This window comes from Nyctibius grandis, chromosome 36 (genome assembly GCF_013368605.1).
Source record: "Nyctibius grandis isolate bNycGra1 chromosome 36, bNycGra1.pri, whole genome shotgun sequence".
In the NCBI taxonomy this organism is placed as follows: domain Eukaryota; kingdom Metazoa; phylum Chordata; class Aves; order Nyctibiiformes; family Nyctibiidae; genus Nyctibius; species Nyctibius grandis.
Window position 1 is genome coordinate 269,198 of NC_090693.1, and position 13,715 is coordinate 282,912.

The 13,715-nt window shown below is 57.1% G+C and overlaps 1 protein-coding gene across 1 annotated transcript; it reads right to left on the bottom strand.

Moving 5' to 3' along the window:
* Positions 1–5,189: 5,189 nt before the first annotated feature.
* Positions 5,190–13,287, bottom strand: ZBTB45 (zinc finger and BTB domain containing 45). The gene is made up of 3 exons (XM_068421818.1): positions 13,204–13,287; positions 10,837–11,887; positions 5,190–5,828 (listed from the first exon to the last, which is right to left on the bottom strand). Exons 2-3 carry the CDS (start codon positions 11,828–11,830, stop codon positions 5,473–5,475), a joined length of 1,350 nt encoding a protein of 449 aa, XP_068277919.1. The 5' UTR covers positions 11,831–11,887; positions 13,204–13,287; the 3' UTR covers positions 5,190–5,472.
* Between the last annotated feature and the right edge of the window lie 428 nt (positions 13,288–13,715).

Consider the following 13,715-nt stretch of genomic DNA (forward strand, 5'->3'; position numbering starts at 1 on the left):
GCCTGCTGTGCGCCGAGAGGGGAGGGGACTAGGCGAGATTGACAGGGCGGGAAGCCAATGGGAGGTGGATGGGGAAGGCGGGACAGTAGCGAGGGGCGGGAAGGAGCCGCCAGTATGTGAGGCGCGTGGGGGGAGGAGTTAACAGAGAGCGGGCCAATCAGCTCACTCAGTGGGTGGAGGCCGCACCTTATTAAGCCAATAGGCATCTGGAGAGGGCGGACTGACAGCACATGGACCCAATCCGCTTCTTCCAAGCGCTCCACCCCCACGGTGGGAGGGCGAAAAGGGAAGCCGAAAGGGCCGGCAAGCGCTGGACCAACCAGCGGTCGAAACACTTCATGAAAGGCGGTGACTTTTAAGATGGACGTTGCGCTCAGCCAATCGGTCTCCACTGTTCTCGGGGAGGCGGGGCAGAAGCTCTGATCGACAGTTCAGCGAACCAATCACCTTTGCAAGCACCTCAACCATCCTTAGAGCAAGTCCGGAGTCACTCCGGTTCGTCCGCGGTGGGTGGAAGCACAGAGGGAGGGGAGGGGGCTGCGGGGCGGCCCGGGGCAAAGGGGGCTCCGCGCAAGGCTGGGGGGGAGGGAGGACTCAGACCGGGTGCTGATGGTGGCCTAGGGCTGGGCCTGGGGCAAGGAGCTGCTCAAGGGCTGGGCTTGGGCCTGGGGTAAGGCTGGTTCTGGACACGGCTCCGGCCTCGTCACACACCAGTGGGGACACAAGTGGCTCTAGGGGACACCGAAACGGGAACCGGGTGTCACCGAATCCATCACCAGGACCCCAAAGAGCCACAAAATACGGACACAGGGAATCCCCTTAACTCTGCCCGTCATGATGGGGACGTCAGGGAGCCACCGCCAGCGCTCTGGCCTTGTCACATGCACATGGGGACACAAGTGGCTCTTGGGGACACCGAAACGGGTGTTGGGTGTCACCAAATCCGTCACCAAGAACCCCAGAATATGGACCACAGGAATCCCCTTAACTCTGCTGGTCATGATGGGGACATCAGTGAGCCACCGCCACCCCTCTGGCCTTGACACACGCGCATGCGGACACAAGTAGCTCTTGGGGACACCGAAACGGGAACCTGGTGTCACCGAATCCATCATCAGGACCCCAAAGAATCCCAGAATATGGACATGAGGAATCCCCTTAACTCCCCATCGTGATGGGGACGTCAAGGAGCCACCGCCAGCGCTCCGGCCTTGTCACACACACGTGGGGACACAAGTGGCTCTTGGGGACACCGAAACGGGTGTTGGGTGTCACCAAATCCATCACCGAGAACCCCGAATCCGGCATCGAGGGGGTTAATACCATCGAATCGCGGTCCTCCGAGCGGCGCGGAGCAGCCCCGAGCGGAGCCTGAGCGCTCCCGGGGACGGGGGCGGGGGGCGGCAGCGGCGGCTCCTCGGTGGTCAGGTGAGGTGGGGGGGGGCACCCCGGGACCGGCTCGGACCCCCCCTGCACCCCCCTCCCGAGCACCCCCCGGTCCCATGGGTGAACCTCCCATGTCACCCCTGTCCCCTCCCCACCCCGCTCACCCCTTTTGGGGTCCCCCCCTTCACCCTCGGTGCACCCCCATAGTGACCCCCCCCAAGGTCCCCCTTGTCCCCCCCCACCCAGGTGACCCCCCAGGGCTCCCCCCAGTCTCTTCAGCCCCGGCAGAGGGTGCCCTCCCCACCCCAGACACCTGGGTCCTCTTTTTGGGGGGGTCTGGGTGCTCACCCCCCACCCTGTGTCTCCCCACAGGCCATGGAGCCCCCAGAGGAGCCACCCAGTGACTGGGACGGGGATGGGGGGACAAGACCCGGCGCCCACAGAGGTGAGCCCAGACGGGGAGTGGGGGACAGAGGGGGCACCGCAAAGCATCATGGGACAGAGGAGGGGTCTGAAGCAGGTCTAACACCAACCAAAGCAGGTCCATCTCATCCAAGTTCCTCACGGCTCCTCCCAGTGAAGTCTGAGGAACCTCCAAGGATGGAGACCCTCCAAGGATGGAGACCCACCACATCACTGGGTCTCTTCCCCAGCTCCATCCCACCAGGGTAGGGGGGACACAGAGGATTTCTAAGGGGTCTTTGCTCCAACACAGGTCCATCCATGACCTCCATGTTCCTCCGGTCCATCTCCAAATGAGATTTGGGACAGAGGAGGGGTCTGAAGCAGGTCTAACACCAACCAAAGCAGGTCCATCTCATCCAGGTTCCTCACGGCTCCTCCCAGTGAAGTCTGAGGAACCTCCAAGGATGGAGACCCTCCAAGGATGGAGACCCACCACATCACTGGGTCTCTTCCCCAGCTCCATCCCACCAGGGTAGGGGGGACACAGAGGATTTCTAAGGGGTCTTTGCTCCAACCCAGGTCCGTTCATGACCTCCATGTTCCTCCTGGCCATCTCCAAACGAGATTTGGGTCTGAGAGGCCACCATATGGCTTGGGAAGCAATTTGGGAGATCCTGGGGGGGACAGTGAGGGAGATCAAGGGGTGATTTGGGAGCTCAGGGGTGATTTGGGAATTCCAGGGATCAATTTGGGACACTGGGGGCAATTAAGAAGCTCGGGGAGGGCAATTAGGGATCCCCATGGTGACGTCCATCTCCATGTCCCCATAGGCACCATGAAGTCCCCAGAGACGGACACCCCCAAGAGCCTGGTGACGTCGCCACCGCTTCCCCCGTCACCCAGCCTGGGCTGGCCCTGGGGGCTGCCCCCCACATGCCCCCTGGGTACCCGGAAGCCCTACAAGTGTGGTGCCTGCGCCAAGAGCTTCACCCAGAACTCCAACCTCCTGCAGCACCAGCGCACCCACACCGGTGAGAAGCCCTACCGCTGCCCCGACTGCCCCAAGACCTTCAGCCGTGGCTCCCACCTCGCTCGCCACCGCCGCCTCCATGCAGCTGAGCAGGTGCCTGGTCTGGCCCTGGCCCACCAAGGGCTCTGAGAGGCTTCCCAAGGAGAGGGGAGGAGGTGGTGGAGCAGATGATGGTGCTTCTGTGGTGGCCACAGGGATGTGGTTTGCCCGGCTGGTGCCCATCGTCAACAGAAGGAGTCATGGAGGATCCATGACATGGTCAATGGCTGCTACAACCCTTCTGTGGCGGCCACAGGGATGTGGTTTGCCCTGCTGGTGCCCATCATCAACAGAAAGGTCATGGAGGATCCATGACATGGTCAATGGCTGCTGCAGCCCTTCTGTGGTGGCCACAGGGATGTGGTTTGCCCTGCTGGTGCCCATCGTCAACAAGAGGATTCACGGAGGATCCATGACATGGTCAATGGCTGCTACAGCCCTTCTGTGGTGGCCATGGGGATGTGGTTTGCCCGGCTGGTGCCCATCATCAACAGAAAGGTCATGGAGGATCTGTGACATGGTCAATGGCTGCTGCAGCCCTTCTGTGGTGGCCACAGGGATGTGGTTTGCCCTGCTGGTGCCCATCGTCAACAGAAGGAGTCATGGAGGATCCATGACATGGTCAATGGCTGCTACAACCCTTCTGTGGTGGCCACAGGGATGTGGTTTGCCCTGCTGGTGCCCATCATCAACAGAAAGGTCATGGAGGATCCATGACATGGTCAATGGCTGCTGCAGCCCTTCTGTGGTGGCCACGGGGATGTGGTGTGCCCTGCTGGTGCCCATCATCAACAGAAAGGTCATGGAGGATCCATGACATGGTCAATGGCTGCTACAACCGTTCTGTGGTTTGCCCTGCTGGTGCCCATCGTCAACAGAAGGAGTCATGGAGGATCCATGACATGGTGAATGGCTGCTACAACCCTTCTGTGGTGGCCATGGGGATGTGGTGTGCCCTGCTGGTGCCCATCATCAACAGAAAGGTCATGGAGGATCCATGACATGGTCAATGGCTGCTACAACCCTTCTGTGGTGGCCACGGGGATGTGGTTTGCCCTGCTGGTGCCCATCATCAACAGAAAGGTCATGGAGGATCCATGACATGGTCAATGGCTGCTACAACCGTTCTGTGGTGGCCACAGGGATGTGGTTTGCCCGGCTGGTGCCCATTGTAAACAGGAGGATTCATGGAGGATCCATGACATGGTCAATGGCTGCTACAACCCTTCTGTGGTGGCCATGGGGATGTGGTGTGCCCTGCTGGTGCCCATCATCAACAGAAAGGTCATGGAGGATCCATGACATGGTCAATGGCTGCTACAACCGTTCTGTGGTGGCCACAGGGATGTGGTTTGCCCGGCTGGTGCCCATCGTAAACAAGAGGATTCACGGAGGATCCATGACATGGTCAATGGCTGCTACAGCCCTTCTGTGGTGGCCACAAGGACATGGTTTGGCCCCGTTGGCGCCCATCGTCAATACAAAGACTTCAGGAAGATCCATGATGTGGCCAGTGGCTGCTACAGCCATTCCGTGGTGGCCACGGGGACGTAGTTTGGCCCACTGGCACTCATCATCAATGTAAATGACTTTGGGAGGACCCATGATGTGGTCAATGACTCTGTGACCCTTCTGTGGTGGCACGGGGACATGGCTTGGCTCCATCAATGCCCATTGTTGGCTTGTGGGGAACCCATGTAGGCAAAAAGCCATGGGTCTGGGGACAAATGTGGACACAAGGACTTGGGGAGGACTCATGATGTGGCCAACGGCTACCGCAGCCCTTCTGTGGTAGCCATGGGGATGTGGTTTGGCCTTTTTTGGTGCCCATCACCAATGCAAAGGCTTGGGAAGGGTCCATGACTTGGCCAATGGCTACTACAGCCCTTTTGTGGTGGCCTCAGAGATGTGGTTTGACCCCACTGGTGCCCATTGTCAACACGAGGACTTGGGAAGGGCCCATGATGTGGCCAATGGGGATGTGGTTTTGCCCCACTGGTGTCTCCCATTGGCTCATGGAGAAGCCATGTCGCCAAAAAGAGATGGCACTGGGGTTGAAGGTGACACGAAGACTTGGGGAGGACCCATGACATGGCCCAATGGCTACTACAGCTAGTCTGTAGTGGCCATGGGCATGTAGTTTGGTCCCACTGGCATCTGTCATTATCACAAAGACTTGGGGAGGTCCCATGATGTGGCCAACTGCTACTGTGGCCCTTCCGTGGTGGCCACGTGCCCACGGTTGGTACCCACCATTCAGTAGGTGAGCAGTGAGGAGGGGGGAGAATTTTTAGGGACAAAAATGGCAATAACAGCACTCCAAGAGTCCTTAAACCCCACGTGTTGATTTCCACCACCCGCCCGCACCACCAAGTCTCTTTAACCGCCCCCACCACCGTGGTTTGGGGGACGGAAACCATGTCACCAGGAGAGGACAAATGGGACGGACCCCATCTCCCTCCGTCTGTCCATCCAGGGCGTTAAACCCGTGGCTGGTGTGGGGTCAAAGTCCTCCAGGTTTCACCCCAGGGTGCTCATCCATGGGCACAGGAGAGCCCCACAGCTCACCCCCGAGGCGGTTCAGGGGTGACAGAGACCCCCCCGGGGCACCCTCACGCCGTGTGAGCAGGGCCGGCACCCGCAGCCTCAGCACCTGCCCATGTTGCCAGCCCAGCTTCAGGTGGTGGTGGCCCCGGCGGTGGCCCCGGCGGTGGCACGGGGTGGGTGGCAGCGGCATGGCGCTCGAGGAGGGTGCGGTGCGAGAAGCCCTTGGTGCAGAGGCGGCACTGGAAGCGCTCGGGGCGGTGGGTGCGCATGTGGACGTTGAGGGAGCTCTTTTGGGTGAAGCGTTTGCAGCAGACGCCGCACTGGAAGGCGCGGACGCCCGTGTGGGTCACCATGTGCTTCAGCAGGTAGTCACGGAGTGAGAAGGAGCGCCAGCAGATGGAGCACTGGTGGGGCTTCTCACCTACAGAGAGACAAACGTGGGTCAACCTGGATGAATACGGGTCAACAGGGATCAGTGCGGGTCAACATGGATCGATACAGGTCAACATGGGTCAACATGGATTGATACAGGTCAACATGGATCAACATGGATCAATACAGGTCAACATGGGTCAATATGGATTGATACAGGTCAACAGGGAGCAACATGGAGCAACATAGGTTGACGGGTCAACGTGAATCAACATGGATCAATACAGGTCAACATGGAGCAACATGGATCAATACAGGTCAACGTGGGTCAACATGGATCAATACAGGTCAACATGGAGCAACATGGAGCATTGATAAGGGTTAACTTGGATCAACGTGGGTCAACATGGATCAATACAGATCAACATGGAGCAACATGGAGCAACACAGGTCAACAGGGGTCAACATGGATGGATACAGGTAACAGGGAACAACACGGAGCAACACAGGTTGACGGAGGTCAACATGAGTCAACATGGATCAATACAGGTCACCATGGAGCAACATGGAGCATTGATGAGGGTTAACTTGGATCAACGTGGGTCAACATGGATCAATACCGGTCACGATGGAGCAACACAGGTTCACAGTGGTCAACATGGATCAACATGGATCAATACAGGTCAACATGGAGCAACATGGAGCATTGATGAGGGTTAACTTGGATCAACGTGGGTCAACATGGATCAATACAGGTCAACATGGAGCAACATGGAGCATTGATGAGGGTTAACTTGCATCAACGTGGGTCAACATGGATCAATACAGGTCAACATGGAGCAACATGGAGCAAGACAGGTTGATGGGGGTCAACATCAGTCAACATGGATTAATACAGGTCACCATGGAGCAACACAGGTTGACAGGGGTCAACATGGATCAATACAGGTCAACATGGATCAACATGGATCAATATGGGTCAACATGGAGCAACATGAAGTATTGATGAGGGTTAACTTGCATCAATGTGGGTCAACATGGATCAATACAGGTCACCATGGAGCAACAGAGGTTGGCAGGTCAACATGGATCAACATGGATCAATATGGGTCAACATGGAGCATTGATGAGGGTTAACTTGTATCAACACAGGTCAACATGGATCAATACAGGTCAACATGGAGCAACACAGGTCAACAGGGGTCAACATGGATGGATACAGGTCAACAGGGAATAACACGGAGCAACACAGGTTGATGGGGGTCAACATGGATCAATACAGGTCAACATGGAGCAACATGGAGCATTGATGAGGGTTAACTTGGATCAACATGGGTCAACATGGATCAATACAGGTCAACACGGAGCAACATGGAGCAACACAGGTCGACAGCGGTCAACATGGGTCAACATGGATCAATACAGGTCACCATGGAGCAACACAGGTTGACAGGGGTCAACATGGATGTATACAGGTCAACAGGGAGCAACACAGAGCAACACAGGTTGACGTGTCAACATGAGTCAACATGGATCAATACAGGTCACCATGGAGCAACATGGAGCATTAATGAGGGTTAACTTAGATCAGTGTGGGTCAACATGGATCAACATGGGTCAACATGGATCAATACAGGTCAACATGGAGCAACATAGAGCAACACAGGTCGACAGGGGTCAACATGGATGGATACAAGTCAACAGGGAGCAACATGGAGCAACACAGGTTGACAGGAGTCAACATGAGTCAACATGGATCAATACAGGTCACCATGGAGCAACACAGGTTCACAGTGGTCAACATGGATCAACATGGATCAATATGGGTCAACATGGAGCAACATGGAGCATTGATGAGGGTTAACTTGGATCAACGTGGGTCAACATGGATCAATACAGGTCAACATGGAGCAACATGGAGCAACACAGGTCAACAGGTAACAACACGGAGCAACACAGGTTGACAGGGGTCAACATGAGTCAACATGGATCAATACAGGTCACCATGCAGTAACATGGAGCATTGATGAGAGTTAACTTGGATCAACGTGGGTCAACATGAATCAATACAGGTCAACATGGAGCAACACAGGTTGACAGGGGTCAACATGGATCAATAGAGGTCAACATGGATCAACATGGAGCACTGATGAGGGTTAACTTCGATCAACGTGGGTCAACATGGATCAATACAGGTCAACATGGAGCAACATGGAGCAACACCGGTCGACAGGGGTCAACATGGGTCACCATGGAGCAACACAGGTTGACAGTGGTCAACATGGATCAACATGGATCAATACAGGTCACCATGGAGCAACACAGGTTGACAGTGGTCAACATGGATCAACATGGGTCAATATGGGTCAACATGGAGCAACATGGAGCAACACAGGTCAACGGGGTCAACATGGATGGATACAGGTCAACAGGGAATAACACGGAGCAACACAGGTTGATGGGTCAACATGAGTCAACATGGATCAATACAGGTCACCATGGAGCAACACAGGTTGACAGGGGTCAACATGGATCAATACAGGTCAACATGGATCAACATGGAGCATTGATAAGGGTTAACTTGGATCAACGTGGGTCAACATGGATCAATACAGGTCAACATGGAGTAACATGGAGCAACACAGGTCGACAGCGGTCAACATGGGTCAACATGGATCAATACTGGTCACCATGGAGCAACACAGGATGACAGGGGTCAACATGGATTGATACAGGTCAACAGGGAGCAACACGGAGCAACACAGGTTGACGTGTCAACATGAGTCAACATGGATCAATACAGATCACCATGGAGCAACACAGGTTGGCAGGTCAACATGGATCAACATGGATCAATATGGGACAACATGGAGCAACATGGAGCATTGATGAGGGTTAACTTGGATCAACGTGGGTCAACATGAATCAATACAGGTCAACATGGAGCAACACAGGTTGACAGTGGTCAACATGGATCAACATGGATAAATACAGGTCAACATGGAGCAACACAGGTTGACAGGGGTCAACATGGATGTATACAGGTCAACATGGAGCAACACAGAGCAACACAGGTTGATGTGTCAACATGGATCAACACAGATCACCATGGAGCAACACAGGTTGGCAGGTCAACATGGATCAACATGGATCAATACAGGTCACCATGGACCAACATGGAGCATCGATAAGGGTTAACTTGCATTAGCGTGGGTCAACATGGATCAATACAGGTCAACATGGAGCAACATGGAGCAACACAGGTCGACAGGGGTCAACATGGACGGATACAGGTCAACAGGGCGCAACATGGAGCACCACAGGTTGACAGGGGCCAACATGAGTCAACATGGATCAATACAGGTCAACGTGGAGCAATATGGAGCAACACAGGTTGTCAGGTCACCATGGGTCAACATGAATCAATACAGGTCAACACGGATCAACATGGAGCAACACAAGTTAATGGGTCAGCATGGGTCAACATGGGTCAGCATGAATCAACACGTCAACATGGATCGACACAGGTCAACATGGATCAACACAGATAATCATGGGTCAACACAGGTAACATGAAGTGACATGGGTGAACATGGACCAACATAGGTCAACACAGATCAACGTGGGTCAACACAGATCAGCATGGGTCAATGGGGTTCCAGAAGTCAACGTGGATCAACTTAGGTCAACACAGGTCAACATGGGTCAGCAGATCAACATGGGTCAAAATGGAGCAACACCGAGCGACGTGGATCAACATGGGTGAATGTGGAGCAACACAGGTCAACATGGAGCAACACGGACTAACACGGGTCACTGGATTAACAAAGCAACATGGATCAACATGGGTCAACACAGATTGGCATGCGTCAACACTGATCAACACAGGTCAAAATGGGTCAACACAGGTCAACACTGGATCAACATGGGACAACATGGATCAACACAGGCCTACATAGGTCAAAATGGAGCAACACAGAGCGACATGGGTCAGCATAGATCAACAGGGGTCAACACGGGTCAACATTGGTTGGCACAGGTAAACACGGGTCAACGGGGATCAACAGAGCAACACGGGTCAACACAAGACAATGGAGATCAACATGGGCAACATGGGTCACCACAGACGGACATGGGTCACCACATAGTGACATGGGTCAACACTGATCAACATGGAGCAATGGATGTCAACATGGAGCAACACAGAGCAACATGTGCCAACACGGAGCAACAAACATGGATCAACACTAGATCAACACAGGTCACCACAGACGGATGTGGGTCACCACACAGTGACATGGGTCTACATGAGTCAACACAGAGTGACACAGGTCAACACCGATCACATGGAGCAACACATGTCAACATGGATCAGCACAGAGCAACATGTACCAACATGGATTGACATGGAGTGACACTTGGTGAACACTTTGTCAACATGGATCAACATGGGTCAACACAGACTGACATGGGTCAACACTAATCAACACGGAGCAACCCATGTCAACATGGATCAACTGAGAGCAACATGTGCAAACATGGATTGACATCAAGCAACACGGGTTGGTCAACATGGGTCAACATGGGTGAACACAGGTCAACACTGATCCCATGGAGCAACACATGGCAACATGGAACAACACTGATCAACACGGGTCACCACAGACTGATGTGGGTCACCACACAGTGACATGGGTCTACATGAGTCAACACAGAGTGACACAGGTCAACACTGATCAACGTGGAGCAACACGTCAACATGGAGCAACACAGAGCAACATGTGTCAACATGGATTGACATGGAGCAACATGGGTCAACACAGGCCAACATCCCCCTGTCCCCACCCCTCCACACCCCCTCCCTCAGCGTCACCACCCCAATGTCCCTGTCACCTCACTGTCCCCCCAACATCCCTCAAGTCCCAACATCTCCCCACCCTTCCATGTCCCCACCTCCCCCACCGTGTCCCCCACAACCAGCCCCGCAGCCCCCCCAGGGAGCCGCGTGAGCCCCGTGTCACCGTCCCCCATCCCATGTCCCCACCGTGTCCCCTCACCGGAGTGGATGAACATGTGTTTGGTGTAGTTCTTGCGGGAGCTGAAGGTCTTCTGGCAGTGCCCGCACTGGTAGGAGGGCTCGGGACACCGCGACGGGCCGGGCTGGGGCACCTCGGGGACCGAGGTGACACCTCCTCCACTCAGCCCCACCTCCACGCCCCCCTCGTAGAGCGGCGGCGGCGCGAAGCCAAAACCGTTCCCCCCCGTCACCACCTTGGCCCCGAACGCCGGCGCCCGCCCCGGCGCCTCCAGGCTACAGTCGGGCCCGAACTTGCCCCCGTCCTCGCCGGGCCACGGTGGCAAGAAGGCGTCGGTGAAGACCTCGGCGGCGCCGAAGAACGGCGGCTCTTCGGCGGCGAAGGGCGGGGGGACAAAACCGTCGTCACCGGCGATGGCGGCGCCTCCTCCTGCTTCTTCTTCCTCTTCTTCCTCCTCCTTGACCGGCAGTTGGAGACGCAACGGTTGCCGTTGCTTCCGGCTGTGGCAACTCAACGGCGGCTCGGCCGACCCGAAGCGGACGTCGGGTTCCGGCACCACCGGGAGCTTGTGACGGAGATCGGCGGGTGCCGGGGTGACGTCGGGGCGCGGCGGGCGGGTGGGAGGGGCCAAGGCCTTGGGCCCGCGGCTCTGGGAGATGATTTGGGTGCACTCATCGATGACCGTCTTGATCTGAAGGATGGAGGCAGCGGTGAGGATCTGCAGAGCTTCCGATTGGGCCACCACCAAACAACCGCTGTACATGAACTCTACCAGTTGCCGTACGGCTCCGCTGGGGACAACGGGTGGCACCTCGATGGCCGAGTGACCTAAAAGCAGCTTGTCATGGAAGAAGGGGCTACCGGCGGCCAGGACGCAGCGGTGGGCCCGTAAGGTGGCCTCACGGATACGAACCGTCACGTCGCAGAAATGGCCGCCCAAGCGTTGGCCGTTGAGGGTCTCCAAGAGCGAACGGCTGAAGTTCTGGAGATGGATGTAGTGGACCGCCTCCGCCATGGCCGCGGGGACGAGCGCCAGCGGGGACCGGGGTCGTCAGCGAAGGTCTGGAGATACCTGAGAGAAGAGCAATAGGGTTTGGGGACATCATATGGGGTGTCACCAGGGGCTGGGGACATCAAGGTGGGGTGGAGAAGCCACCAGGGCATCACCATGGTCTTGGGACACCATTGAGAATATCCCCAGTGGACATTAAGGACACAGCTGAGGACATCAGCGTGGTGTGGAGAAGCCACCAGGGTTTCACCAGGGGTTGGGGACACCTTATGGGATGTCACCAGGGCTGGAGACATCTACGTGGTGTGGAGAAGCCACCAAGCCATTAGCAGGACCTGGGGACACCACTGAGGACGTCCCCAGGGGGCATTAAAGACACAGCGGCAGACATCAACATGGTGTGGAGAAGCCACCAGGGTATCACCAGGGGTTGGGGACACCTTATGGGATGTCACCAGGGCTGGAGACATCTACGTGGTGTGGAGAAGCCACCAAGCCATTAGCAGGACCTGGGGACACCACTGAGGACGTCCCCAGGGGGCATGAAGGACACAGCTGGGGACATCAACATGGTGTGGAGAAGCCACCAGGGCGTCACCAGGAGTTGGGGACATCTCCACACCAGGGCGTCACCAGAGTATGGGGATGTCAACGTGGTGTGGAGAAGCCACCAGGGTATCACCAGGGGCTGGGGACACCTTATGGGATGTCACCATGGGCTGGGGACATGGACGTGGAGATGCCACCAGGGTATCACCAGGGTCTTGGGACACCACTGAGGACATCTCCAGGGGACACTAAGGACACAACTGGGGACATCAACATGGTGTGGAGAAGCCACCAGGGTGTCACCAGGGGTTGGGGACAGTTTGTGGGATGTCACCATGGGTTGGGGACATCTACGTGGTGTGGAGATGCCACCAGAGCATCACCAGGGTCTTGGGACACCCTGTGTGACGGCACCACGGGATGGGGACATGGTTGGGGACATTGACATGGGCTTGGGGACACCTGGGGGGACACCACCGGGGGCTGGGAAGACCCTGTGGGGTGTCACCAGGGGGTTGGGGACATCCATGTGGGGTGGGGGACGCCACCAGGACGTCACGAGGAGCCTGGGGACAGCGCTGATGACGTCACAAGGGGCCGGGGACAGCGCTGATGACGTCATGGAGGCTCGGGGACACCTTATAGGGCGTCACCGAGGGCCGGGGCCACCTCAAGGGACGTCACCGGGGTGTGACGTCACCGGGGTGCGGTGACACCCCCCCACCCCAAAGAGACTCAGGGGGCGGGGCCGGGGGGCGGGGCGGGGCGGGGGGGCGTGGCCGCGGGGCGGGGGCGGGGCCGCGGGGCGGGGGCGGGGCCGCACTCACCTCCGCGCCCGCCGGAACCGCCGCCGGCTCCCACACCCGGAAGCGCCTTCGCCGCCGCTTCCGGTAGCTCCGCACGTCACTTCCGGGGCCAGAAGCGGAAGTGAGCGGGGACCATAGAGACGGGGAGTGGCATCGCCCCCCACCCCCCACCCCCCCCCCCCGCACCATAGAGATGGGGCGGGAGCGGCCACGGCCCTCGCAGCGCCGCGTAGGGGGCGGGCGGGGTTCCCTGTGGGGCGGCCGGGCCCTATAGACCCCATAGGGACCCCCCCGGGCCGGGATCCCCTGTAGACCCCCATGGGGGCCCCTATAGTGCTACGTTACCCTATAGACCCCATAGGGACCCCCGTAGGGCTGGATCCCCTGTAGACCCCCATGGGGGCCCCTATAGTGCTACGTCACCCTATAGACCCCATAGGGAGCCCCATAGGGTTGGGAGCCCCTATAGACCCCATAGGGACCCCCATAGGGCTGGATCCCCTGTAGACCCCCATCTGGACCCTCATTGGGCT